The 27,998-nt window shown below is 58.1% G+C and overlaps 1 protein-coding gene across 1 annotated transcript; it reads right to left on the reverse strand.

The window, feature by feature from the left end:
• EPHA2 (EPH receptor A2) lies at nt 1-27,377 on the reverse strand. The gene is made up of 17 exons (XM_032637750.1): nt 27,165-27,377; nt 22,431-22,498; nt 20,034-20,703; nt 11,950-12,105; nt 11,512-11,844; nt 10,859-10,974; nt 10,234-10,387; nt 9,647-9,746; nt 9,156-9,211; nt 8,784-8,909; nt 8,505-8,690; nt 8,276-8,337; nt 7,962-8,171; nt 7,605-7,754; nt 6,341-6,534; nt 5,583-5,738; nt 1-948 (listed from the first exon to the last, which is right to left on the reverse strand). Exons 1-17 carry the CDS (start codon nt 27,247-27,249, stop codon nt 843-845), a joined length of 2,928 nt encoding a protein of 975 aa, XP_032493641.1. The 5' UTR covers nt 27,250-27,377; the 3' UTR covers nt 1-842.
• Nucleotides 27,378-27,998: the final 621 nt, after the last annotated feature.

The raw sequence follows: 27,998 nt of genomic DNA on the forward strand, positions 1-27,998 counted from the left end.
TGTTTGACAATCTGCAGCTTTATTTCAGAGCAGAAATAAGTCATTTCCTAACAATAAATATAAAAAAATAATAATAAATTAAGGTTCGAAGAAAAATATGCAACAGAACAAAATCATTAATACTGACAGAGTAGAAAATGTCGTCTAAAGGGGTGAGAGGCCGGATGGGCCAGCCCCCAGCCTGGGAGTGTCTGACACAGGCCGTTGTCTGCCCCCAGTCTTAGCCGGGCCCCTGTCACACACACATTCTCTCCACAAAGTACAAAACATATATTAAAAAAAAAAAAAACCCTCCACACAACCAAGCATCCTGTGAGGGCCCCGAGGAAGCAAGTGTTTGGCCCGTGGGGGCTGAGGATGGGGCCTGGGGGGCTGAGGAAGGCACTAGAGGGACGGGAGAACCGCTGTGGGTCTTGCCCAGCTGACTCCGCTGTTTGTCCTCTTCTCGTGAGGTACCCTGCTCCTGTGACTGCTGCAGGCTGACCGCCCCACCTCCTGAGACGGCGAAGGGGAGGTCAGTTTAGCAATGTCCCACGTGTGTGTCCAAAGGCCTTGGCGGGGCTCCTGCCCCCGGGGATGCTGGGAACACGATGGTGACTGCTAAGTGCTTGGCTGTCTGTCCTTGGTAGATGAAGAGGCCCCCCTGCCCAAGGTCCCTGAGCATCTCCTCAGCTCAGGCCAAGGTATCGTCCAAGACCCCCCAGCAGAGCCCTCAGGGTGGCATCAATAAAGAAGGACTAGAAATAAATAAGGTCCCTGGTGGCCCAGCATGGAGCTGGCAGGAAAGCCAGTCTGTTTCTTCAAGTATTCTTAGCTGAGGGGGTCACGAGGTCTGTCAGGGCTCAGATGGGGATCCCCACTGTGTTCACCTGGTCCTTGAGGCCCAGCAGGCTGTAGGCAATGCGCTTCTGGTGGCCGGGCAGCCGCACCCCGATCCTCTTGATGTCGCTGTGCGGGGGAGGGAGAGAGGGAGAGTGAGGGGCCTGCTCTGGAGAGGTGGGCAGCCACGGCAGGGAGGTGAGGGGAGAGAAGAGGGAGCGGGGAGGGGGCCCTGGGTGCCTGGGGGGCAGAGCTCGTAAGGCAGAGGTCTGATGAGTGGATGCATATCCGGAAAGCCTGCCGACACCGACAAAATTCGGAAAGTGATTGAAGCGCTGAATGCGAGCAGCTTTGTTTTCTTTAAATCAAATCTGCACAAAATCTACGGTAGGTGCTGTTTTTGCCCCCATTTTGCAGACTAGAAAACTGAGGCTCAAAGAGGTGAAGTGACTTGCCCAAAGTGACCCAGGCTAAGAGGTGGGGGAGCTGAATCAAGCCAGCTGTGAACAAAGGCTGCCCTCCCCCACCCTGGGGTCTGTCGCCAGGTCAGGCTCCTCCCCAGGCAGCACTGATGCCATCACCAGATGCCAGGGACCCTCTGGGGGTGTCGCTCAAAGCTCTCTGCCCAAGGTCTCGTCACAGCCATCGCCTTGTTTCACCTCCACTCCCTCCAAGTTCTCATAACGGAGGAAGGACTCAGGAGATCCTTGCTGAGGGACCATCAGAGGTTAAAGTTCTGCTGGTCTCTAATGGGAGGGCCTTTCAGGTGACCAGATCCAGTGACTAGGTTACCCTGAGGTAGGGGTTTTCCCTTTAGGGACCTCAATTTCCTCACCTGTAAAATGGGATAACAGTGCCTAACTGGAGAGTGGGAGATCCCGGATACTGGTGGCAGAGGGGTAAGGCGGCATTAGTACCAGATAGAAAGACGCGCCCAGGAGCCCATAGCCCTTCCCTGCCCCTCCTTTCCATGCCCCTCCATCCCCTTGTAAAACCACTTATACTCCAAGAGCCCTGGAGCGGACCTTACTGCTTACTCTGGGAGTTTCCTCCTTCACCATCCTTGTCCACCAGCCCAAACCCATGAAAACACCCAGGTTTTTACGGGCCCTCTCCTGGCTGTAAAGGGAGCTAACTATATGGTGTAAGCTCCTATTTGCAGTTCCGGAGACATGACTTTCAGGTGTGTGGGAGGGCGGCTCAGGGACTGAAGCAGGAAGGCCAGGAGTCAGACATCTGGGAGAACTTCCTAACCCAACACTACAGCACCATTTCTAACCTATACAGTTGAGGGTGATGGAAAAGAAGCACTGTTTCCCCCATACCTGTAGGTGTCTAAGTGTGGCTCCCAGGTAAGTATTCGGACCAGCAGGGAAGGAGGCACTTACTGAAAAGGCAGGATCCTGGGCCCAACTCCAGACTCACTGACTTTGAAGTTCTGAAGGCGGGGCAGGGAGTCTGCATTTGATCAGATCCCAAAGATCCTGATGTATGGTTTAAGGACCAGTGGGTTATGTTAGCTATAGCAGAGCAACGGTAGGGCCTAGTGCCCCAGGCTCATCCCCTCACTCCCAGCCCCTCCCAAGGTCCAGGATAGGCCTGGTAAACAGTAGGCCCTCAAGGAGTGTCTGCCAAATGAATGAATGAATGAATGAATGCTTTAGTGGCGACTGAGCCATTGCCCAGGCTGCCTGGGGCCCCTCTCCCAGGTTGGTGAAGTTAACCTGACAGGGCGGGAGCTGAGGGTGCTTCTGAGGTCCGTGTAGGAGGAGGAGTCCTGGGCTGGGAGGCAGGAGGCCGAATTCTAGTCCTGGATTCCACCAGAGCCTTGGGTGGGTCCTGTCCTGTCTTTGGGCCACAGTTTCTTTATACGTAAAATAGGAGGCTCTGATTAGATGCTTCTAAGCCACCTGCCCCAGCCCCAGTCTCTTCCAACACAAAGCCCCCCAAACCTTCCCTGCCTCATTTCCTAACTATAAACAGGGACACACACAGGATGAGGCTCCCAGACCGGCCAATGCCTGCGGCCTCTTGCAAGTCTGTTCCTGCCCCCGCCTCAGTTCCCCACTCTGACATCCAAGGCAGTCACTTCCTTGGATCAACTCCCATCACAGGGGTGGGGAAGCACATGCCTGAGGCCACCTTCTTCCTGAGCACTCACAAGGCCAGCCCCGGCCTCAGGGAATTCAAAGGCCACAATCTCCCCGGTGAGCACCGACTGTGCTCTGGCCCTTGGTGCAAGGAGAGTGGAGGGAGAGGTGGCCTGATCTTTCATGCTCTCAGCAAACATCCCATCAGCGCCACGCCTGGGCTGAGGGCACTCGGAGACCAGAAGACCCATCAGCCAGTGTCTCCACGCCCTCTCGGGACGCTGTATCCACAGCCTCGCACACTGGATGGGCCTTTCGTTGGACTGGGTATTTTTCTGGGGTGTAACATCCACTGCTTTCATTAGCTCCTCGAAACACATTTAGAACCACTCACTACTCCAGCTAGAAACTCAAGTGAGTCCAAAATAACACGGTGAATGCTCAAGACGAGAAAAGGTGGCCACTGTGGGACCACAGGGAACCGAGCGGCCAGCCCCCTGGAAGGGGCCAAAGGAAGCAGGGAGGCAAAGGCGGGGGTAAGGGCATTGAAGCCGAAATCCAGACCCCATCCCAGAAGGGCTGAATTCTGAGAGCGGCTCAGAGCCTCGCACTGGGATCCACAGCATGTGTAGACAGAGCTTTCGGGGTGAAAAAGCACTTTGAGACCCCCCTTTCTTTCATTTAATTGAAGTACTGAAGGAGGCAGTGGTGTGAGTCACACAGGCCCCAGATCTGAGCACCAGTGGAGCTGATGGGAGGAGAAGCAGCGTGGAATGACTTCCTGCCTTTATGCAGGCCTTTTCAAAACACAGCACACACACCCTCCACCGATCCAAGACAGCCCCGTCCCTGCTCCTTCCTGCTCGTGGGAAAGGAATTGGCCGAGGAGCACCCCGGGCTATTTCGGGAAGCTTCTACGAACATGTGTTTCCTGTATGCACTTCTCCGTGCCCTCAGCTCTGCTCACCCAGAAGAGAAACTTCACTGTCCTCAGTGGGAGCTCCTGGAGGGGCAAAGGGGGCCGTTCCAGGTTCCCAGGTTGGAGGAGGGAGCCGAGAAACCCTGGTATTTGCCCGCAGGCTATGGGTGGAAAGCAAGGGCATGGAGGAAAAGGGAAGAGTGACATGGGTTAAGCCCTCACTGCGTACCAGGCATATCATCTGTATTGCACCCATGCAATCCCCACAACGGGGAAACAGAAACCAAGGTTCAAAGATGAAACCTAATTTGACCAAAACCACCGGCTAGGGAGTGGCCAGTGTGGGCTCGAACCCAGGTGTGACTGCAGAGCCCAAGCTTTGGACCCTGCAGTTGGCTGGAAACAAAAGATATCCTGGGGCCCGTCTCTTCTCTCCACATTTCCGTGCCGCCCTCTGGTCAGCTCTGTCCCTGCCTGACTTTCATCCCAGCCTTCCCCTGGGACAGGCCGGGGCCTAGTCTGAGAGGCCTTGAGCAGCAGGTCAGAAGCCCAGTTGAGCAGTTTTCAGAGGCCTTGGAGAATGTTCAGACACAGGCCCAAATCCCAGAACTGTGACCCAGAACTGTGGGACGCCTGGGTCGTCCCTTCCCATGTGATTCCCAAAACCTCTCAGCCCCAAGGCTCATTCCCACCATGACCTTGGACCTTACACAAGCTGGGCTATTGGGAACTAACAGTATTTTTAGAAGCACAAAAAGCTAAGAGGGTAATGTCTTCTCCCTCCTGGGGTGGGAGGAGGTGTCCATGCCAAGTCCATGCCGGGAAGGGTCCCTGATGCTGGAGCTGGGAGGAGAGAAGAGCTCCCATAGGGCAGCCTGACAAAAGGCAGAACACAGGGCCAGGGTAAGGGGTAACTGCCAGTTCTTGCCAAGCTGGACCGCAGAGCTGAGAGTCAACCACACGGGGAGAGGTGCCTGGGATGGGCTGGCCTGGTGCCCTCTCTCCTCGGCATCAGCCAGGGAAGTCCAAGGGCTCTGCCCATTTCTTCTCAGCGTCCTGGAGAGGAACGCTGCCCCTAACTGGCTGCGTGACCTCGGGCAACCTACGTAACCTCTCAGCCTCAGTTTTCCTACTTAAATAGGGAAGTAATAATAGCATCTATTCACAAGGCAAATAGGGAATTCAACCAGGTGATGGCTGTGAAGTGAAGCCTTTCTTTTCTCAGCTACAAACTGTGTGACCTGGAGTAAGCCGTGTAACCTCTCTGAGCCTCAGCTTCTCCACTAATGGCCTCCATGGTCCCTGAGCTCTGGACCCTGACTGACCAGGGCTGGAATCCCCCAAATGGCCATGGACCCTGGGCTGTACTGTTTCTGACCTGCCCAGTGGGACTACTGACGGGAACCACCTGCCAAGTTATCATGAGGGCTGATTCAAAGCGCTCAGGCATGGAGCTGGCACAGCCCACGATAAATGCTACGGTTATGATCACAATTACTATTATTTTCTCGCTGTGGAAAAAAGATGTAGGAAGAGGACGGAGCCACGAGTAAGCGACCAGAATTGCTGGCTGCCAGCCTGGTTCTGCCCTTCCTGCAAAGCCACCCTCCCCAAAAGAGAAGGAGAGAGAAAGAGAAGAGAGGGGAGCGTTGGGAAGGTAGAGAGAAGAGCATATGGGTGGTGGAGCCAGAGGCAGCCTGGGGAGGCGGGAGGCGGGAGAGGGCAGGCACGGGCGGGGCCGAGCGCAGACTCACTCGTTGGTCATCTGCACCACCTTCTCGATGGCCGTGTAGCCGGCCGCCAGGAAGTGCTCAGTGTACTGCTGCATCTTGATGGATTCCAGCCACTCGGACACCGTGCGGAAGGGCACACCCTCTGAGCCGCTGGTGCTGGGCAGCCGGATGGACACCCTGCAACAGGAGATACCGGCCCGCGAGTGAGGGGCTGCGGGGTCCAGCCCATGATGCTGCTCCCTAACCCCGGCAATTCGCTCAGCTGCCCTGTGCCTCGGTTCCCTCATCTGGACAACAGGGCAGCCAAGTCAGGTAGGCTTCCGGGAGTCTGCCTGATGTGTCGGGAGCAGTCAGTGTTTAAAGCTCCTGCCACCCCTCTGCTTCTACTGATGGCACCACCACCAGTTACTACAAAATAACCAAATGTTAAGACAGTCAGGTTTTCAGAGTCACAGTCCCAGCCCGGCCACTTGCCAGCACATAAGACACTTAATTGCCCTACGTCTGTTTCCTCATCTACAAAAGGGGGGTGATTACAGGACCCAGCTCTTAAGTTGTTTAAATGAGTTAAAACACGTTAAGCGCTGAGTGCCGCGCTGGCACATTTACTGTATGTGCTGATTGGTTCCGTTAGTGCCACCTGAGCCAACCCGGTCCAGTCTAAGTAAAGCCCACGCGTAACTTCTGAGCCCCTTGCCCACCGCCCCTGGCTGCCCATTACGCTGAAGTGGCTCAGGAGTAAAACCGGGGGCCCCCTGGACAGAGGGTATGGAACCCACCGGGGGTCAAAGTCAGCCAGGGTCTTGAGGGATTCGGGGGCTCGGATGAGCTTGTCCAAGATGCTGACAATGTCGGCGAACTTGGGGCGGCGGGCGCGCTCCTGCTGCCAGCACTGCATCATGAGCTGGTAGATGGCGGAAGGGCAGTCCATGGGCGTGGGAAGCCGGAAGCCGTCATTAATGGCCTTCATCACCTGGGGGAGGGGGCGAGCAGGATGGTCGGGGTGCCTTCACAGCCCCCAAACTGCCCCATACACAGGGGCTGCTAGAGGAGAGAAGGGGTGCCCCCGAAACAGCGGGATTGGCCTCCTTCCTTAGGCACGACACACAACCTTCAGCGCTACACAAAGGACAGGTGCTAAGAGGATGTCTCCAGAGGAGGAAGGGTCTCCTGACTTTGTTCCCTCCAGGGTACCCCGGGCAGCAGCCATGCGGTGTGCCCTGCAGCCAGCCTCCCCGCGGTCTCTGGGCGCCTATACTCTCTGCTCCCTCACAGGGTACCCCGGGCAGCAGCCATGCTGTGTGCCCTGCAGCCAGCCTCCCCGCGGTCTCTGGGCGCCTATACTCTCTGCTCCCTCACAGGGTACCCCGGGCAGCAGCCATGCTGTGTGCCCTGCAGCCAGCCTCCCCGCGGTCTCTGGGCGCCTATACACTCCGCTGCCTCACAGGGTACCCCGGGCAGCAGCCATGCTGTGTGCCCTGCAGCCAGCCTCCCCGCGGTCTCTGGGCGCCTATACACTCCGCTGCCTCACAGGGTACCCCGGGCAGCAGCCATGCTGTGTGCCCTGCAGCCAGCCTCCCCGCGGTCTCTGGGCGCCTATACTCTCTGCTCCCTTCAGCCAGGGCACTCTTCCCCTCTGTGTTCTCACCCGGCTGCTGCTGCTTTATCGTGCCTTAGTCCTAGCTGAGACGTGACCCCCTCTGGGAAGCCTTCTAGGCCTCTAGGCTGCATGAGGCACCAGGCACTTACACACACACACACAGATACACACATGCGTGCACGCACACACTTCCCCCACACCCGCTACTTCTCTCCTCGTCCTTCTGCTGAGTGTAAGCAGGGACTGGGTCTGGAGCTCAGCACAAGGCCTGACACATGGTAGGCCCTCAAGAAACATTCACTGAACGAACCAATGAAGAAAAGGGGTGTACCAGATGAAGATTAGCCCCCAAAACTCTTCTCTGCCCAGCCCCTGGGGTTCGAGGATGAGTAAAGGGTTTCAGTTCAGATCCGGATGGGGCTGGGCAGGGCGAGGGGGCCTACCTCGTGGTTCGACAGCTCCCAGTAGGGCCGCTCGCCGTACGTCATCACTTCCCACATGACGATGCCATAGCTCCACACGTCGCTGGCGGAGGTGAACTTGCGGTAGGAGATGGCCTCCGGAGCCGTCCAGCGGATCGGGATCTTGCCACCCTGTGGGGATCTGGCCAATCACTATTGTCCCCTAGGCCACCCCCAGGACGATCGCAGTCAGGGCCCTTCCTCCATGCTCCCCAGAGGCGTTCTTGCCTCCTGAGGCCCACGCCCCAGGTGGGCAGGGGACAGGACCCCGGAGCAGAGCGAGGGCTGCTTCACCTCATTGAGGCCCCCATCCCAGGTGACAGCCGCCCCAGCCCTTACACTGGTGGTGTAGGTGGCCTCGGGGTCGTCCTCCAGCACACGGGACAGGCCGAAGTCAGACACCTTGCAGACCAGGTTGCTGTTGACGAGGATGTTGCGGGCAGCCAGGTCGCGGTGGACGTAGTTCATGTTGGCCAGGTACTTCATGCCGGCCGCGATGCCCCGCAGCATGCCCACCAGCTGCAGCACGCTGAACTCGCCATCCTTCTCCTGCCAGAGCACAGGCCCTCAGCTGCCAGCCAGCCAGCCCCGCGCCCACCAGGGCCCCTAAGCGCCAGCCACAGATCCCGCCCCGCCCCGGCCCACGTCCTTACCCGAAGGAACTTGTCCAGAGCCCCGTTCTCCATGTATTCGGCGATGATCATCATGGGCTTGTCTGCAGGGGTGAGCGCAGGTGTGAGGGGATGGCCACAGGTGGAGGGAAGAGGCCCAGGCGGGGCTGGGCACAGCTCTGAACAGAGACCCTATCAGAGGCCCCGGGGGCAGCCCCTCCCCCACCCCCCACGTGGGTCTCCCACAGCCCACTCTGAAGCCGGGCCTCACATTTGGAGACAACGCCCTCCAGGCGGATGATGTTGTGGTGGCTGAACTGGCCCATGATGCTGGCCTCGCTGAGAAAGTCCACCCGCTGCTTCTCTGTGTAGCCGGCTTTCAGCGTCTTGATGGCCACGGGGACCTCCTTCTTGCCCGACACCTTCAGCGTGCCCTTGTACACCTCCCCAAACTCTCCTGCAGGCAGGCGATGTGGGAGACGTCCCAGTCAGCCCGGGCGTCGGCTGCTCCCAACCCGTACCAGGCCCCTCGGCGAGCGCTTAACCTCACCTGCTCCGATCACCTTCTGCCGTGTGACACAGGATGGATGGATCTCGGTGGTGAACTTGAGCACAGCCTGGTTGGGGTCCTCGTATGTGTGTGGGTCCACGTACGTCTTCAGGGGCTTCAGTTGTTCTGGGAGGGGAAGGAAGGGCAGGGTCATAGACAGTTTGGGGAGGGGAGGGGTCCCTACGAGGGGCTGCCTTGGGGGAGGGGGAGGGGGAGTAGGCAACAGTCCGGGCACCTCAGGAGCCTCTGGCTCAGCCCTCTGAGCTGCCCAAGGACGCCCGGGGAGTGCTCTGGCTGCCCCCATCTCTACCACAGAGCTGGGGAGGCCCGTGGGGACAGCAGGCCAGGCATGGAGGCGGCGCTGCATCTCACCTGACTTGGAAAAGTAAACGTCTTCGGAGGACTGGCGCGTCCGCAGGCTCTTCCTCCTGAGAGACCCCATGGGAAACCAAACACGCAGGGAGGTCAGTGCCCGGCCCCAGCCGGGGAGCCTCCTGACCCTGCTCTGGTCCAGGTTGCGGGCTGGTGTGCTCAGCCCTCTGCTCAGTCAGGCAGGGGGAGAGGAAGTGAGCAAGCCAGGCTCACTCCTTGGGATCTACACCCCGTGACGGCCCCTTAAGTGGCTGTAATGAAGGCTCTCCTCATTAGAGCTCCCCAGAGCTTCCTGCCCGCGTGTCCCGAGGAAGTGTGGACGTACCGTCATAATGACCACCATGCCCTGAGCCTCGCAGGTGCTGTGCTGAGCCCTTTACAGATCATTACATCTTTACAGCCCCCCCGGGAGGCAGGGACTAGATTCCTATCAGCCCCAGTTTCCATACAGGTGTCCCACCTAAGCCCCCGGGGCGTAGGCTCCAACGAACCTGCGGTGGATGAAGAAGCCAATTCCTGCCAGCACCAGAAGCAAGACCACACCAACGGCCAAACCACCAATCACTGCCATGTTGCTAGATCCTTCCATGGCTGCCAGGGAGAGACCAGCAGATGACAAGGGAGCCCCCCCACCCCCGCCTTCAAATCATGGTAATACCCCCGGTTGTACTTTAGGGCCCCAAGACACCTGCCAGGTGCCTTTACTAGTGACGGTCCATGAGGATATTTATTCCCATTTCACAGATGGCAAATGAGAGGGCTTCCCCAGGGAATAGAGCAGGTAGTCTCAGGTGTGTGGGACTCTCTCCACGATGCAGGATTTGAACTGGGCCCGCCAATGCCACAGCCCACATCCTTCCTTCTCACAACACTGCCCTGGATACACAGCTGGTTCCCACACCCCCAGCCCTCAATTCTGCCCCCTCCGCAGACTTGGGGCTGACCCACACTGGACTGTCCTAGGCCCTGGCCGACCAGGAAGGGGACACTTCTAAGTTCTTTGATCCATTCCCTCCGCCCACGATGTCCCAGTTGTTTCAGGACTCTGGCCTGGCCCACACCCTGGTCCCTGACTCACACAGTGTCTGGAACTCGTGCACCTTGCTGCCAGCACCCTGGCCCTCCTGCGTCAGCGCCTGCACCTGGACCAGGTAGATGGTGTCCGGAGCCAGGTCATCCAGGGTCACGGAGAAGCCTTCAGTGCGGCGCACGTTGTAGCTGTTGGAGTCACCCTGTGGGTGTTTGGCGGGTGGAGGGACAGACGGTGAGGGCAGGGCCATCAGCTGAGCCCACCAGGGAGCAGCCCCAGCTTAGCAAGGTGACAAGCTATGTTAGCAACCTCGATGCTCACCTCACAGAGGAGGAAGCTGAGGCTCAGAGAAGTGAAGCGACTCACTCCAGGTCATAACCAGCAAATGCGTGACCCGGGACTCAAACCCAGGTCTGCCTGATCCCCAAGACCTGGCTCCCCACCACCCAAGACTATCTCTTCTGGGGATTCCAGAACACTATGTCTTCTTTCCCACAAATCTCTGCCGGGCTGGCCTGGGAGAGGCAACTCTCAGGAAGATCCCAGACCCCACTTTCCTCATCTGCAGAACAGCGCTTCTTCAGATGGCTGTGTTGTGCAGTGAGCGTCTATGTGACCAGCTGGTCCTCTGTTCGAAGCCCAGCGGGGACAGCCCCAACCCTCTGAGAGTTACCTTCTTGCGGTAGGTGACCTCGTACTTCCACACGCGGCTCTGCTGCGGTGGCGGAATGCTCCAAGAGACGCTCAGCGAGGTGGTGCTGCGGTCCTCCAGCTTCACCTTGGGGGGCTCTGGGCAGGACGGTGGGGGGAGGGGAGGGGTGTGAAAAGCCACACAGGGGAAGGGGAGTAGTGGGGATGCACCCAGACGCATTCCCATCCACAGCCCAGGCTCCTTAGATCCCGACCTGGGATTCTCAACTCCTAGCTCCAGAGCACAAAGTCCCAGGCTGGGCCCCACCACAGGCTGGCACATCGGGGGTACCCTGTGAGTACTTATGAGTGCATAAATCATAAAACCAAAACAATATCTGACTCTTGCTATAACCTCTTTATGGACCAGGCACTGTTCTAAGAGCCTTATATACAAGAGTTTATTAAATCCTCTCAAAAGCCCTAGAACGCCCATTTTACAGGTGAGGAAACTGGGGCTCAGAGAGGTTAAGTAACCTGCCCACAGTCACAGAGCTTGGAAGTGATTACAGGGACTGTGTCTTTAACCACTTGCTGCTGTCTCTCTCTGAACCCAGCCGAACCCTGAGTGGTCATCCTCATGAAGCCCCACCTGGGCGGGCCCCAAGGGCACAGCTGCCACCCCAGGGCCCTCACCTGTCTGGTTGATGCTGACGCTGGCAGTGAGGAAGCTGCGGCTGGTCACCAGGTCCGAGACGCCGTTGCGGGCCTCTACGGTGAAGGTGTAGTTCATATGGGGCTCCAGGTCGCTGACTGTCACGCTGGTGCGGGTCAGCCCGTGCGGTGGCTCCGAGTAGCGCACGCTGGCCTCGCAGGGACCACATTCGCCCGACTCGGGCCAGCACTGCTCGCAGGTGACACTGTAGGTGATATCCTCGCGGCCCCCGTTGTCCTGGGGGGGCGTCCAGCGCAGCTCCACTTTGGCGCCCATGCCCACAGCCGTGAGGTAGTGCGGGGCGGAGGGCGGGCCTGTGCAGAGGGCAGAGGTCAGAGCTCGGATCCAGGTAGGCCTGGACATGTCAACATCACCACGCCCAGCTCTGTCACCCCTCCCTGACCCGCTGTGAGACTCACGCGTGCAGAGCAGTGAAAGTGGGTCCTGCGGGGCTCGGAAATAGCCTTCCTCACACTCGCAGGCGGTGGCCCCCTCGGAGGACGGCAGGGTGTGTGGGGGGCACTCCAGACAGGGGCTCTCGGATGCCTCGGACTTGAAGAATCCCGGCGAGCAGGCTGGCAGGCACAGGGACAGACATCAGCTCAGCCTGTTCTCACCCCGAGCGACTTTTCCCTCCCTGGCCCTGGGACCCCTGGCAAGTCACTAAACCTCTATGGGCCCGTTTTGTCATTGGTAAAATGTCTTGTGATGAGAAAATGCGTGGTAAGCACCTAGCTCGGGCCAGACACCCAGGAAGTGCCTTGCCCTCCCGCTCCAAAGCTTTGCAGCCCTCCCCAGTGGCTCTTGCAAGAAGCGCCATGCCCCTGAGCCTGGCATTCAAGGCCCACATCTCACCTTCCAGCTTCCTAAGAATCCTATCTCACAGCTGGCTCAGCCTTGGACAGAGCACGCTGCCCACCTGGAGATATGCTTTAATCCGTGTGGACCAGCCTGGCAGGTCCCCACCTGGACTGAGAGCTGCCCAGGGCAGTGGCTGCTTCTTCTTCGCCATTTGTGTTTGCTGACTAACAGATTAGACAGGGGCATCAGGATGCTACCTCTGCAGGTGCGCCCCCCGCCCTGGGACCCGACCGCTTTCCTGTGCCGGGGCTGGCTGACCAGGAAGCAGGAAAGGCCAGGCCCCCAGCATTTTCTCCGGACCTGCTTTCAGGGACCCAGTCATTTCCGCCACTCACAAGGGCGGCCAGAAAGCAGCTCTCCCTCCCCCGGTGGCAGGTCCTGTCCTGGCCAAGCCGGGGGAGCTCAGACACCTGATTCCAGAGGCTCCTTCCTCCCACCACCCTATCCTGCCCCTGCCTGCCCCTGCCCCAAGCCCTTTCCTGGTCCCACAGACAGGAAGCTACCCAGACACTGTGCGGGGCTGTCCAGGGATTGGGCATCTGCTGAAGTGGCCAAGATGGGGTGGGGTCACCCAGGGACCTCTTACCCAACCCTACAGTTATCGTTCCCGCCCTCAGCTTACTCTGGAGAGGGTCCTGAGATACCTCCAGCCTCAGTGTCACGTTCATCAAACACTGATCCTCAACTCTGCGTGCAGCCCAGTGCATGGACCTCGAGATGAGACAAAGCCCCTGACCTCTGGGAGCTAGAGCACGTGACAATGTCCACCATACAGGGGTGGGCAGCAAGGACCTACTGCACAGCACAGGGAACTCTGCTCGATGTTATGTGGCAGCCTGGATGGGAGGGGAGTCTGGGGGAGAATGGATACACGTATACGTATGGCTGAGTCGCTTTGCTATGTACCTGAAACTATCACAACATTGTTAACAGGTTATACTCCAATATAAAATAAAAAGTTAAAATAAATAAATAAGGGGTGGGCAAAGGGCTAAGGGGGTAGAGACAAGCTTGGCTGGAGGTTTGTGGAGTCATAGAGGAGATATTTCAGCTGGGGTTTAGAGGCTGAGTAGGAGTTCAGCAGGGCAGGAATACTGGGAGGAGGAGTTAGGGGTGACAAACAGCAAGGCCACTTCAGAATGTCAGCACAGGCCCTGAAAGAGCTCAGGCACACGCTGTAGGGAAGGGGGCTTGTCCAGGACAGAAGGGACCTGGGACCCGACTCCTGCTCTGTGCAGAGCCTGGAGCCCCAGTTACAAACAGCCACCACTGATTCAGCAGCCGCTGTGTGCAGTTCCTGAGCTACGCACTTGACATTCGTTTAGTCCTCACAATAAGTCTGTTATACTAGGCGCTGTTATCATTCATTCCACTTTGGAGGTGAGGAAACTGATGCTCAGAGAGGAAAAAGAACTTGGCCAAAGGTCAACAAGCTCCTAAGACACGAACCCAAAACCCAAACCCAGGATGCCTGACCTCGAACCTCCCTCCTTTCTCACAAACATTTCAGTTTGGAGCAAAGAGAAATCAATACTCTGAAACAAGCCGGAAGAGAGAGGAGAGGAGGTCCGACCTGCTTCAACAGCCAGAAAATCCCCAAACTAATTTCAGAGCAGCTGGGGGGCGGGGCGAGGGGCTGTGCCTCCTCTTAACATACGTCTTCTCATACTGGGCACATTTATGTCCTATGGGGAGAAAAGACTAGAATCAAGCCTGGGGGGTGGGTGGGGGTTTGTTGGGGCCTCCAACACGGCCTCCTTCAAGGAAGGCCCAGAGGTCTTTCAAGTCTCCTATTATATTTAAGAAATCCACGTGTATTTTGCAGTCCTCCTCATAACTTATCTGTTACCATACAAAAATAGCTCTCTCCTCCCCCAAATCTTCAAGTAAAAATGAGACTTCAGAAAGCTGGGCTATGTTTATCCTGGGATCTCAATTCCCCCAAATGCCCTGACTTGTTCACCCGAGGGGCTTATACTCTGGGTAAGTGCTGGCTCCAGGTGGTCCAGGCCCCGCGGAGTAGGGGTGCTCAGGGGCCCCTAGAACACTATCGCATCTTCCCGGCTCAGGCTCTCAGGCTGGGGAGGGACCACGAGCCCCCACAAGGTTTTAGCCACCTGCAAAACCCACAATGTCCCCACTCCCCACCACGTGGTTGCTCCCCAGCCCCCAGCCCTATGCCAAGAGGCGGAAGTGGGGGAAGAGGCGGGTTCCATTCTTTGGTCCCAGAGCCCGGGGGTGGCCCGCCTGCTGCCAGCAGGAAAGAGGGAATTTGGAGAGATTTCCGCTGCGGATGTGCCAGATATTACAGTGGAGAGGCAGCACCAACAAGGCATGTACTTGCCTGACGAGAATGTGGTGCCCCCTCCTCCAACCACAGAACTTCAAGGGGCCCTGCCAGAGTGTGCCCGTGCTCAGGGGCCCCAGAGTTCGTGTGTCTGACACCAGCAGGCCCCTGTGTCTTCCTGACTTTGCCTGGTTGGATTTCCTGGCGTGCAGGAAAGGCAAGTGGGGACAGGGGTCACACTTTTCGTGTTCACATATTCTCAAACATACTCACATACACAAACTACCCATGGTCCCTTCGCCAACCAGCAAACTCCTATGCATCCTTCAATACCCAGCTTGAGCTCTTCTACACAGCCCTCCCAGACTGCCCAATTTCTGGTCCCCTTCTGACCATTAGGGCATCTGTTACTCAATCTTATGTTTACCAAATAGAAATTGAGCGTTTCCTACGTGTCTGGCACAGTGCTGGGTGCTGGGAGACCATGGCAAGATAAACACTGTTTCTGCTCCAGGGGAATTCACAGCCTGGCTTTCATGCTCCATTGGAAATGATTACTGCACATATTAGGATCCTCTATGAGACTGGCAGCTCGTGGGGAGCAAGAATTATCTGTGTCCCGTGTTCCAGCACAGGGTCTGGCATGCAGTAGGTGCTCAGCTAGTGTTTGCTGACTGGATGGATGAATGAATATGTGAGTAAAGACAAAACCCACGTGCTCATTAAACACGAGCTCTAGGGCCACAGAAATGAGCGGCGTTTCAGTCCCCAGGGAGACCCTGCGGGGACAGTGCACCGGGACACCACCTGCCTGGCACCGGAGGCTGACTCTGACACACCTGTGGAGAACTCCTCTGACGCCGGTCGCCTGGCAGGCCCGGGGCCACTCCGAGCAGGGGAACTAACTGGGGCATGGTGGCTGCACCCAGGGCTGCACCCCAGCTTTTCCAGTTCCCGATGCCCGCCCCTCAGATGGCAGCATGGGGTGTGACTCAGGGACATACACCCTCTGGCATGACGCAAATCCAGCCCCTGGCAGAGCCCCTCCCCCAAGGCCCAACAACCTCCCGGGCTGGTGGTGGTGGCGAGGTCACAGGGTCAATCACAGGGTCAAGAGGTCGCAGTGACAATTCCCTGCAGCCAGTCACCTCCCCAAGCCATGCCCAGCTGACGACCACGTGCACCCCCTCAGCCCAAGGATGCGAAGCCTGGACTTTGTCTGGTGCCCTGACGGGCAGCAAACGGCGACCCCTTAAGTTACTGACCCTGCAAATGAGGGGAACTGATAACTCCAGACCCCGGCAGCTTCTCAGTCCCCAGCAGGCCCTGTCGCCCCCATGGAAGCAGTTGTCCCAGTGGCCCAGTTGCTGCTAGCACCTTGCCCTTTTCCCACACACCCTGGGGAATTATCTGTGCGCATTCCTCCACCAAGCTGTGATAAGCACAGCCTCTGCTTCCCGCTGTCTCCCTACCACCAGCCTTTTATCTTCTGTTTGCTTTCCCTGCCTCCTTCCTTCCGTTCTGGGGACTCACTCACCTCAGCGAGGGAGGGAGGGGCCGCCCCAAGGAGCTGCCAGCATCTGAATTTGCCCCCAGTGTGAGCTGAGGGCAGGGTGAGCAGGGCACAGAGGTGGGAGCTGCCACCCCCAACCCCCCCATTCAGGCCAGAGGAAACTCCACAGAAATAAGGCCTGGTGGCACTCCCCAGGGAGGGGACAAGCCCAAGAGTCACAACGCACAGAGTTCCCCACCTGGGGATCAGCCCTGTCCCGACTGCCAACAGCCCCTGCCATGGCTCAGGGACACCCTGCCTAAGGACCACCTCAATCAGCTCCTCCCCTTCAACTCTGGACCCTGGGAGAGGCCTGGGCCACTCAGGATGCCAGCACTAGGACCCGGCTCCTTGCACACATGGTGAGGTCACCCAGTCTGCAGCTTGCCAGAGCAACCCAGGTTCTCAAAAGGAACCACGGCAGAAAGTCACAGGAGGTAGGCTCTGATCGCTAAGTCAGCAAGGCTCCAACCTACCCATTTTACAGGTGGGGAGAATGAGGCCCAGAGGGGACTCACCAAGGTCACACAGCTTGTGGGTAGAAAGATATATGCCAGGGGCACTTGGGGACAGCCCTCCCCATGCCAGGCCCCAGCTCTTTTGGTCACTGTTTCCTCTTTCTGGGCCTCAGTTTCCTCATCTGTAAAATGAGGATAAAGTCCTCAGGTTCTCTGGGTTGTTTGTGAAGACAGAAGGAAACCTCGCTTGGGAAATGCTCAGCATGGGATGAGGTGTCCATGAACTGGGGGACAGAGAAGCTGCAGGAGCAAGGGGCTGGGCCCCTGGAGGGAGTGGCAGCCTCCAAGGAGGGAATTCCTGACCTGCAGCCCCACCTCCAGCTCCGGCCTCCCAGCTGCTGGGCTGAGCCTCCGGCCAAAGCCGCTGGCCACCTGCTCACCTGGCCGGCAGTCCCCACGGCTGAGGCACTATCTGGGGCCCCACAAGCTCAGCTGCCGATGCCAGCACAGGAAGCAGAGACCAACAGGGAGACAAAGCCGCCCCGGGGGAGATGACGGTCAGCCTGAGTGACTCCACTGTCCCCTAGGCAGGCCTGGGGAGGGAGGGCGGGGAGTGGGGGAGCTGGAGGGAAGCTAGCTCATTCCTGACATAGCTCACAAGAGCTCTCTGGGCAGTGTGCCCACCTGTCCGCACAGCACCTGGGAGGTGCCTCTCTTCCGTTGTCCATTTAACTCTTTCTTGAGCTGAGAGCTTCCTGGGGAAAGAACTCTCAGGAGAAACAAACGCTGGGAATAACCTGGACCAGGTGCTGGGTGACCTTGGCCTGCCCAGCGCCCTCTCTGGGCTTGGTTTGTCATCAATAAAAGCCACAATGGGAGACTCTGGGTCCATGGCCCCGTGAAGGGTGAGGCGGTGCGGGGTGGGTGGGTGGGGCGGGCAGACCCTGCATCTCTCTCCATTTCTCCCTTAACATGCTCAGTAAGAGCCCCTCAACTACCTCACATCCTGCGCCAGGACCCACCATCCCGGGGCTGCCCTGAGAGTCTGTCCCAGGGCCAGGAGCTGAGTCAGGGATTCCAAAGGAACTGGTCATTTCCCGCCCCGTTTCCTGACCCATCCTCCAGCTTGGACGCTGCTGCATCACCTAGATTCAATCCTGATGCAACTAAATCTTAGCTGTGTGACTCCAGGCAAGTCTCTTCACCTCTCTGAGCCTCAGTTTCCTGTCTGTTAAGTGGGGCTGATAACAGTCCCTGCCTCTCACAAAAGGTGGTACAGATTCAGCAGGAACAAGATAAAGCGCTCGCCGAGCTCATGCCTGCCCTGGAAGAGCACTTTTCTTTTCTTTCTTTTTACTTTGAAGAGCACTTTTCTACAGGAATTACTGTTATTATCTCTACTGGCATCCCGGTCAGGGGTGCTGGGGAAGGTCTGGAGGGATAAAGAGTAGCCGGGCCGGGGGTTCCCAACCACACAGAGGGTCCCTAAACCACGTTGAAGGGAATTTTGGGAGAGGGATCCTAAGGAGGAAAAACCAAGGCAACAGGTGGCCGGCAGTGGAGAGGGTCCCACAGGCAAAGTCAAAGATTTCGCTCCTGGAAACCAGTCCTCCCTACCCTGGGGTGGCTCAACTCTTCACAAACAAAGCCTGTGAGGCCCTGACCCCCCACTTCCTGGGGAGGGAAGCCTGCCCACCTTCCTGGAGAGAGACACCCCTCCCCAACCTCAACTGTCCACTTATCTCTGCAGGGCCTGAATCACCAGCCTGTGGAAAGTTTTCAGCTGCCCCTCACCCCACACCCCTGCATTCTTGTGTGAGGATGTCATGTGGGAGGAGTCTGCTCAACCCACTGGGCTCCCTCACAACCCCCCCAAGTCATTGTCTGAAACTGGGAGTGTGCACTTGAGGTCACCTAAAGCAGGGGCCGCCTGAAGAGCAGAGGAGAGCTGGGAGGAGGACAGGGTGGTGGGAAGGGCCAGAGCAGAGACTACACCACAGACACAGAAAGGCTCTGAGGGGACATCTCATTCAGGGGTTTGCAGACTGTGTTAAGCAGGGTTCTGAGGATTTGTTTTAAGAGGCAAGTGGAGCCCATGAGAAAGGGCTTCAGGCTCCTCCAATACCTGAAACCCTTTCATGGGTTGCAGGATCCATGGCTAAAAACCAAGTATACAGTCTGCTAGTATAGTTGAACTTCTTGTCTTACGGACAAGAAGCCTGAGGCCAGAGATGAAGAGAGATTTATTGAAGGTCACTTAGCCGGCATGTATAGCTGTAGGGCCTAACCCCCCAATTTCTCAACACCCTGCTTATCTCAGCAAAGAAGCTCCCAGAGAGAGGGGATGAGCTGGCCTTCCAAAGGTCAGCCTACATTCCACAAATGCCCTGCCCCACAGCCATTTCCAGAAAAAGTCACCCATTGAAAAAATCCACGTTGCTCTAGAGCTTTCCACTGTCACAGGTCCTGGCCGGGCCAAGCCACAGCCTCCCAGTGTGAGCTCACTAATGCCCAGGCCCTGTTCCCAGAGAGAGTCTGATTTAATTGGCCCCCTCTCTGGGCTCAATCTGTCATCAGTAGAAGCCCCGATGGGAGGATCTGAGTCTATGGCCCTGGGGAGGGTCAGGTGGGGAGGGCAGATCCTGAGTATCCCCCCCACGCAGGGACTTTTCAAAAAGCTCCCCAGGTAACTGTCATGTGTAGCCAGGGGATGCGAATCCTGGGTTCAATTCACTCACCTCCACGTACAAAAGAGGAACCTGAGACCCAGAGAGGTTAAGCGACTTGCCTAAAGTCACAGGGAGTTAACAGAGATGGTACTAGCTCCTGGGACTGTGCTATGTGCCCACAGTGCCGGTATATAATAGATACTCAAGATATACTTGTGGGATGAATCAAAAATAACAATCACACTTAAAAACGCTTATGTGTCAGACGCTGACCTAAGAACTTTACAAGTATTAAGTCATTTGATTATCATAACAATCCTACAAGATGGGCACTGTGTTCATCTCCATTTTACAGATGAGGAAACCCGGGCACAGAGAGGTTAAGGAACTGGCTTAAAGTCACACAGCTAAATGTAAACCTGGGATTTGAACCCAGGTATTCTTTCCGAGAGTCTTCACTCGTAAATACTGTTTCTCAATGTATTCATTCTCAGTGAATGAGTGAATCCAATCATAAGGCCAGGAAGCCTCCGAGATTTTCACTAACAGAGCCACTGCATGTCTGAGCAGGGACAACCTTACCAAGATCCCCACATCCCAGAGCTGAGACCAGATCCTGGACCACAGCCTCCACCCCAGTACCCCCTTTCTCTGCCACCACAGCACCGTCACTCACCCTGGCAGGCGTCCTCCACCTTCTCGTAGCCTGCTTCGCACAGGCACTGGCCGATGAGCACCAACCACTCGCCATCCACTGCACAGTGCATGCGGGGCTCTTCACCCCCGGGCGGCACCACAGCGTGGTCCAGGCAGGTGCCATCCACGATGGCCAGGGAGGGCGCGTCGGAGCCCGCGATGGTCTCGGGGAAGCGGGCCAGTCCCTTCAGCAGCTTGGGACACTTCTTGTAGTAGACGCGGACAGAGAGCAGTGCCACGCAGGCACCAATGTCCTGAAAGGCCAGGTAGAAGCCCTTGCGGCTGAGCGGCCCCACGGAGCGTTCCTCCACGTTCAGCTTCACGTGGCGTGCTTCGAAGTCGCTGCTGACCGTGATCTCGTCGGGCGCGATGGTGTCGATCTTGGTGAACTGGCGCTTCTGGAAGTTGGTGCCATAGTCCACGTCAGACTCGGCGTAGTAGAGGTTGAAGGTTTCCTTGCAGGAGCTGGCACCCCCAGGGAAGCTATTGCAGTCACGCACGGTGAACTTGAGCTCGATAAAGATGCGCTCGGCCTCACCGCGGTATACCCAGTTGGTACGGAGCCAGTTGTCCTGGTCGCTGGCCACCACGTTGCACACGGAGTACATGTAGATGGGCATGTCGTCCATGATGTTCTGCATGAGGTCCCACTGCACGGGGCCGACAGGTTAGTGTGGGCAGGTGCCTGGGGGAAACTGAGGCCCAGAGGCATCGCCCAGGTGGCAAAGCTGGGCATCAGGAAGCTGCTCTATAGTTCCTGCTGTCCTCATTCTACAGGGAAGGAAACTGAGGCCCAAGGAAGGGCTTCAAGTCACCGCCACACACTACAAGTGGCTGAGCTGGATCTGACCCCCTGGTGTCCCTGACCCCAGTGTTGCAGTGCTGAACCCGTATACTATACAGTGAGCTGAGGGTGGAGGCTGGGGGTCCCATGTGACCTCAGGCAGATCACTTAAACTCTCTGAGCCTCAAAGTCCCCATTGTACAATGGGGGCAAAAACTACCTCACAGAACTGCTGTGAAGATAAATGACAGAATGTCTGTCGAATGCAGAGCATATTGCCTGGTGTGGGTGACAGTCATACAAGGCAGCTGGTATCATTATCATCCCTATTATTATCATCATTATAATTCACTGTGTCGATGTGTGTGAGTGGCAGGGAAGAGGTTAAGTCAGAATCAATGGATAATCACCCATCACTCCTCAAAACATTGCTCAGCCTCCTCCAGGAAGACTTCCCAGGTTGGGCCAAGATTGGGGCAAGTGCTTCCCCCTGGCTCCCACAGTCTCTGTCACCTTAGCACCTAAGTGTTGACAACTAAACCTGGCTCCCACACGAGATTCTGAGCTCCTTAGGGCAGAGACTGCATCCAGTTCATTTCTGTATCCCTAGGGCCTACCTGAAATGGAGTAGGTACTCAGCAAAGTATTTGTTGAATGAATGAGCAAATGAATGAAAAAACCAGAAGGGGACAAGGAAGAAGACCTGGGCTGCATTGTGTCACAGGGGCCTCAGTTTCCCACTCTATATAATGACTGGGCTGCATTAGGTGATCTGTGTTCTCTCCCAGCTGAACATTCCAGGATCTTGGAAATCCACTAGAGTTAAACTCCAGGCCTCCTCGGAGCTAAGGTGACCAGGGACAAGTGCCTGACTCCGCAGATCTGGCCAGCAATAGAAACTGTCCCCAGCTATCCCCCTGGAGACACCGCTCTCCCCAGCTAAGGCCCCAGAACAAATTCAACAAGGGGAAAACTGAGGCCCAGAGAGCAGCAGTATCCTCCCCAAGGCCACACAGTCGTCACAGGCAAAGCCAGGGAGAGGACCCTGGGGTCTGGCCCACCGGCCCAGGTCACAGCAGGGCAGGGCAGAGGGAGGGGAGGGAGTGAACTTGGGTGGGAAGGAGGCAAAACAAACTCAACCCCGAGCAGGAAAGGGAAACAACAGCTGGAGGAGCGGGGAGAGGGCCCAGCAGGAAGGAACCTGATCCGGTTTCCCGGGGCTGTGGGGACCTGGGAGCCCACATTCCCTGTCTCTTCCTCACCCCTCACTTCCTGGGCTGGGACCTCAAAGGCAGGGGGAGCCTTTAACCCCTTCCCACCCAAGAGGGGAATGAAGGGAGCGAGAGGGGGTCCCTTTTGACCATCAGCCTTCTGGGGCATCCGAGGGTCCTGCTCTGCTACGGCCTTCAGCTGTCTCCCCAGCTCTTTCCACCTCTCGGGTCCCTTCCCCACCTTCCAACCCCAGCCTGCCCAGTTGCTGTGAGAAGCAGGAACCTGAGTTTGAACCCTGGCTGAGCTGTTTGATCTGGGCCAGGCCCCATCCTCCCTGGGTCTCAGCCTCCTCACGCCCACACCCGCACCCTGAAGGCTTACCCCTTTGCCATATGGGTGTGTGAGCCAGCCGAGTTCCCCTTTAGCTGCAGCAAAGTCCAACAGGACGACTGGAAGAGATGAGAGAGGGCGCTGGGTGAGCTTGGGGGTATCTTCAGGGGTCAGGCCGTGGTGGAAAAGGTGAGAGTCCCCCAGGAATCCCAAGAAGCCTTGAAGGCTTCCTCAGCCCTCGGAGAGAGACCCCACCACACAGGGTCACCGTGTCCAAGAGACCCGTCTCTCCAGAAACAGGGAAGCAGAGCTCCGGGCAAGGGATGGGACCTAGTCAAAGTTACAGAGCAGGTTGGGTGAGGCCTCACGTCTCCCAGCCCACGCCGCCCCCTCAGCAGCCCTCAGCTGGGCAGAGCAGGACAGAGCTCGGCCCAGCAGGGGAACAACAGCTGGGTAGAGAGCTGGGGCGAGCAGGGCTATTAAGTGACACCACGCTGCCCCATCTGCTTCCTGAAACAGGGCCCCTCCGCAGCACTTCACATGCACGTGGGCCTTGGAGGCACTCTTGTCCGCTCCTGCCACGTCCCCTCCATACACACACAGCACAAAACACCCTCAGCCCCACCCAGGCCACGTAGCACGTGTCTATGCGGCACACGTATGCACACACATGTCTCATGGCCTCCAAGAGGAGGGAGCTGTTCACAGGTGGGAACAGCTCCAGGGAGGGGAGCAGGATTGGTGGGGGGGTCTGGAAACCGATCTTCCCACCACAAAAGCCACAGAGCAGGCAGGATAAAGCCCTGAACCCATAGGGGCTTTTAGGAGGGACCCAAAGATACACACAGCTGGCGAGGTCCCCTCCCTGGGAAAATCGCTCCCGCTGCCCCCGTCCCTCACACCCTGGCCACTGCCCTGCCAGGGGTGCCTAGGGGACCAGGGATGGAAACCCTTAAAGAGGACTTCCAGGCCCAGAGGGACCAGGTGCCAGGACCACACTATCCCCAGAGAGGCATCTGGAGCCTGAGGGAAGGACATATTGCCAGGGGCTTCCCTAGATCCAGCCCCACCCCCGCTTGGGCACCTCCCACTGGTCCACCCCGGGTTCTGCCAGGCTCAGGGGCTACAGCCAAGACCCAAGACCCCAGTATGGCCCCCTCCTCCATTTCCAAGTAAGGTCCAGGTAGCTGCCAATAGAAGCTACCCTCCCTGGAGGATAACGAGATTGGAGAAACTGAGGCATGGACCCTATACAAGGTCCCTGGATTCCAAGAGTAAAGCCCTAAGGTGGAGGGGGTAAGGGACCAAGTGCTTACTTCCTTTGGAGTCTGGAGCATGAGGAATATGGCCTCAGAAGGTGCATTCCTCAAGGCCTAGGCCTGGAAGAATGACTCTAAGGGTGCAATCCCAGGCAGGCAGAGGTGGGCCTGATTTAGAGAGATGGGGAGGGAGGGGGAGAGGGGCCTGAGGAGAGTCTGAGAAACCCCTTCCTGAGGACAGACTGCCCTGCTTGCCTGGGCTGGAGGCCCCCAGGCCTAGGGATGAAGCACTGCCACCTGACCGCTGCTGACCCGGGCCAAGTCTCTCTAGGAAGGGCCTCACAGCCCAGACAGGGAGAGGAAATCCGATGTGGCACCGGCCCCAAGGCTGAGGGGACAGGGGAGGGTGGCTGGGGGGTGGGTAGGGGCAGGGATTTGTTCGGACATGCCCAAGGCTCAGGCTTGGAAAACTCACTAACCCCACTAGCAAATGGAATGTCCTGGCTACACAGGAAGGAATCTGGGGGCTCCAGCTGGGTGTGTAGGGCGCACAAAGGTGAGTGTCCCTCAAGGTCCTGCACACCCCCCTTCCTTAGAGGCGTGGGAAGCTGCAGTCTGCGCCCCTGGGGAAGGGGGCTCATGGCTCCTAGGCTCTGAAGGGTTAACCTGGCACGGAGGGACCCCCACCACCCCTGCCAGAGCTCGCTCCCCTTCCAGACCCAGGCCTGGCTCTAGAAATATCACAGGGCTCATCAGAGAAGAAAAGAAGCCTTCACACAGGAAGGAGCCCCCTCCCGGGGAAATTCCCTAGAACCAACCACCAGGAACAGGCGCCCAGCCCCAGTCCCTCCACCCTGCCGCACAGGTGCGGTCTCTCCCTGAGCGGCCTCCAGGGTCTGAGGCTCCTGGAAGGGGCAGGGGCCAACAGCCCCTCGGCTGGCCCCCGAAGGCTTCACTGGGAAGCCTGGGCTAAGCAGGGCTCATCCAGGAGCCCCCCCGTCCCTCCTCCCACCCCCAGGAAAACCTCCTTCTCAGTCTGAAGTTCCATCATAAATGTCATCCTTCTGGGTCCATATTGTTTTAGGGCTCTTTACTCAAAGGCAGTACGACCACCCACTCCCCTAGTGTCACCTCCCTGCTCCCCCCATCCCCCCTGAACCGAGACCAGCTAATTGCTAAAGAAGCAGGGAGGCAGGGGACTGGGGGGCGGGGAGGGGGAAGAATGAAGAAGAAAAAGGGAAGGGGACAGAGAGCACACTGGGCTCTTACGGAATCAAGAAGCCAAGGACTTTCCAGGCCTCCTGAGCGCTCTCCAGCCCACCTCCCAGCTGCACCTCAAGTCAGCAAGCCCTGCACCCCTGCCCAGCTATTCTCCCTTCTCAGAAAAACCCAGCACACACCCGGGTGCGGGGGGCCCTGGGCTCCGGCAGCCCAAGAAGCTACATGCTCAGACCTAACCCTCCCTGTACAGAGGGCCCCTAGTGAGGGAGGGCTCGGGCCTCCCTGTTTCCCCATTTGTAAAAGGAGGACAGACTCAGTGGCTGTTGAGAATTTAACAGGCTCCATCTGGGTCTCCCAAGGCAGCCTGGCTCCTCCACTCACGGGGAAGGAGAAGGGAAGCGAAAAGCAGCTTCGCTTGAAGAGTTGAAGGGACTCGTGTCTCTGCACCCCCAACCCAGCCCCAGGCAGATCCAGCACATCCAGCCAGCATCCCGGCAGCTGGGCCATCACTCCCCGCCTCCCCACTACAGGCACACCTCCTTAGGGAGTCCTTCACAGGGACTCTTGAAGCCTAAGGAAGAATGTTCCCCTGTCCTTTTCCTCCCCCTCCCCGTTCCATGGGGGGGCACTAGTCTTCTAGGCTGGGGAGGGCTCGGCAGAGGGGCACAAGGACAAGGCTGCAGCACAACAATCGCCCAGTAGCATCCCTCCTGCCTAATCCCCCCACACCCCATGGGCAGCCTTCAAGAAAGGCCTGTAGTGAATCCAGCTGTCTCTCCCATTCTCTCCAACCGCAATCCCCCGGGAAGGGGGAGGACGAAAAGCTGAGGGGGGGGGCGGGTATTGAGGATCACAGAAATCCCTGCCACCCACTCCTCCAGCACATTGGGACAAGAAACCCTGAGTGATTCAGGGACGGGGACAGGATGCCACCCCCGCCTCCACCTTCCAAGAGTTCCAGCTCTGGCCTCTTTGCCACCGAACTTGGAACAGCAAAACCTCCAACCCCAGTTTGGGAGGCGGAAAAGGAAGGCAAGGCTCAAGGAAACTTCTCACCGGGCCAGGGCTTCCTCCGCACTTCCCCCTGGTGGAGCCTGCGGAAACCTCCCTCGGCCCCGGCGAGCGGGCAAAACTCTTTCTCAGACGGAAACTGAAACCGGCCTCGGCTGGATGGACAGGAAGGTCCTCGGCCAAGGGCAAGAGCCCCCATCCTCTCTGCGACCCTAGCCGAGGGGCAACGTTCCCATCCACCACCCGCCCCGCCCAGGGCAAAGTCCGCGGCCCCTCGCCCAGTGCGGCAGCGGGAGCGCTGGGGCGGGGGTGGGTGATGCAGTCCCCACCCCCGGGCGCTCGGACACCCTGGTGGCCCTGGGGTGACGGCTCCACACCTTGGGCGGCCGCGCCCCCACCTGCCGCATTTCCTCGTTCTGAGTCACCCCTTGCTCAGAACGCTTGACTTTGGGACTTCCTGTCCGCTCTCGCGGCCCCGAGCCTTGCCCCCCGAGCCTGGGAGTGCGGGGAGGGAAGGAGGGAAGGCTGTGCGTGGGCAGATTGGCCCGAAGCTCCCCGCAAGCTCTCCTCCCCGACTGGAGGCATAAGGGGGCGTGGAGAAAATCTCAGGGAGCTGGGGCTTCTGCAGGGGTCTGTCTCCTCGCCTGTCGAAGAGACCCCTCCTCAAAATGAGGGGCCTCCACAGAAACGCCTTCTCCACAAAATCGGCGCAAGCAGGTTAGCGAATTCACCGTGAAGCTGAGCCGGCGGAAAGGCCCCCAAGTAGCCCATTCTCCAAGGGACCCCGAGCCCCCGCCGGGACGCGTTCCTGAAACCGCCACCCTGGCTGCAACCGTGTGGCCGCCCTGAGTCCCCCTTTTCTTTCTTTCTTTCTTTTTTAAAATTCTTATTGGAGTACAGTTGCTTTACAATGTGTTAGTTTCTGCTGTACAGCAAAGTGAGTCGGCTATAGGTTCATATATACCCTCTTTTTTATATTTCCTTCCATTTAGGTCATCACAGAACATTGAGTAGAGTTCCGGGTCCCCTTCTCTGCGGCCTCTGAACCCCGCGCGCCCAGGCCCCAACCTCTTAGTCCCCGGAGCCCCTATAACCCCGGGTGGGGGAGTCCCAAATTCGTCCCGATCGCAGCCAGCAAGTCCTCCCGACCTCAGCACTCCGGGACTGGGCGGCGCCAGGTCAGTTTCCAAAGTTGCGCGCGTCCAGGCGCGCCTGGCTCTGGGAGGAGCTGGGGTCCGGGGGTCCGGCCGCCGCGGCTGGGTCGGGCCGGGTGGCCGTCGGAGCGCACACTCACCTTCCTTGCCCTGCGCCGCGGCAGCCGCGGCCAGCAGGCAGCCCCACAGCAGGGCGAGGCAGGCGCGGGATGCCAGACGCTCCATGTCGCGCTCCTTGCTCTCAGCCCGGTTCTCCGTGCCCGGCTCCCGCACGCCCGCGCGCAGGCCTCGATGTCCTGCTCCCTCCTGCCGCCTGCGCGTAACTTCTGCCCCGAGCGCTTAATGGAAGTTGAGTGAGAGAACCGGCTCCTGTTCATTCATGTCCCGCGCTGACGTCAGCGAAGCCACACCCTCAGGAATGTCTTTAAAGGGGCCGGGCTGGCACCCAGCGAGAAGGGAGGGGAAGTCCCGAGGGGGTTGGAGGGGCTCTTTGGGCCCGCTGGACTCGCTGGCGCCCCCGAGGTCCTTCCAAGTTTGAGCGCCTCCAAGCGCCAGTGCAACCAGGATCTCTGAGCCGGGAATCCTCGGCCCAGACGTGGGGATGGTTTTGCGCTGAGCCATCCCCCACTCTCACCCTTTGCCCTCTGGGACCGAGCTCAACGTTGGCCCGGTGGCCTGAACTGAAATGGCCTGGAGGGTCAAGAAGCAGTTGCCTGCTTAGCAGCTTGCCTGGAAAGAGAGCTCCAAAATAGACCCAGATGCCCCTCTTCCTGGGATTTCTAAACTGTGCACCAAACCGTTGGAGGTCAGGGAGAGCTTCTCTGCTCAGGGGCCTCTAAGAATACAGTAATCTGAGAGCAACCTCATCTAAAAATGAGTCAGACATGCATGATCTCCTTTAATTCTCATCTGGGAGGTAGATGTCATTATCCCCATTTTACAGACGAGTAAACCGAGGCTCCAACAGCTTAAAC

This window comes from Phocoena sinus, chromosome 1 (genome assembly GCF_008692025.1).
Source record: "Phocoena sinus isolate mPhoSin1 chromosome 1, mPhoSin1.pri, whole genome shotgun sequence".
Classification (NCBI taxonomy): domain Eukaryota; kingdom Metazoa; phylum Chordata; class Mammalia; order Artiodactyla; family Phocoenidae; genus Phocoena; species Phocoena sinus.

Coding starts and splice junctions, on each gene's coding strand:
- EPHA2 (XM_032637750.1), bottom strand. CDS start 27,249: ATGGAGCGTCTGGCATCCCGCGCCTGCCTCGCCCTGCTGTGGGGCTGC. Junction 10,975..11,511: donor CGTCAGCATCAACCAGACAG/GTGAGGGCCCTG, acceptor CGTCCTGCCCAG/AGCCCCCCAAGGTGAAGCTG. Junction 8,338..8,504: donor GGAGGGCGTTGTCTCCAAAT/GTGAGGCCCGGC, acceptor TCACCCCTGCAG/ACAAGCCCATGATGATCATC.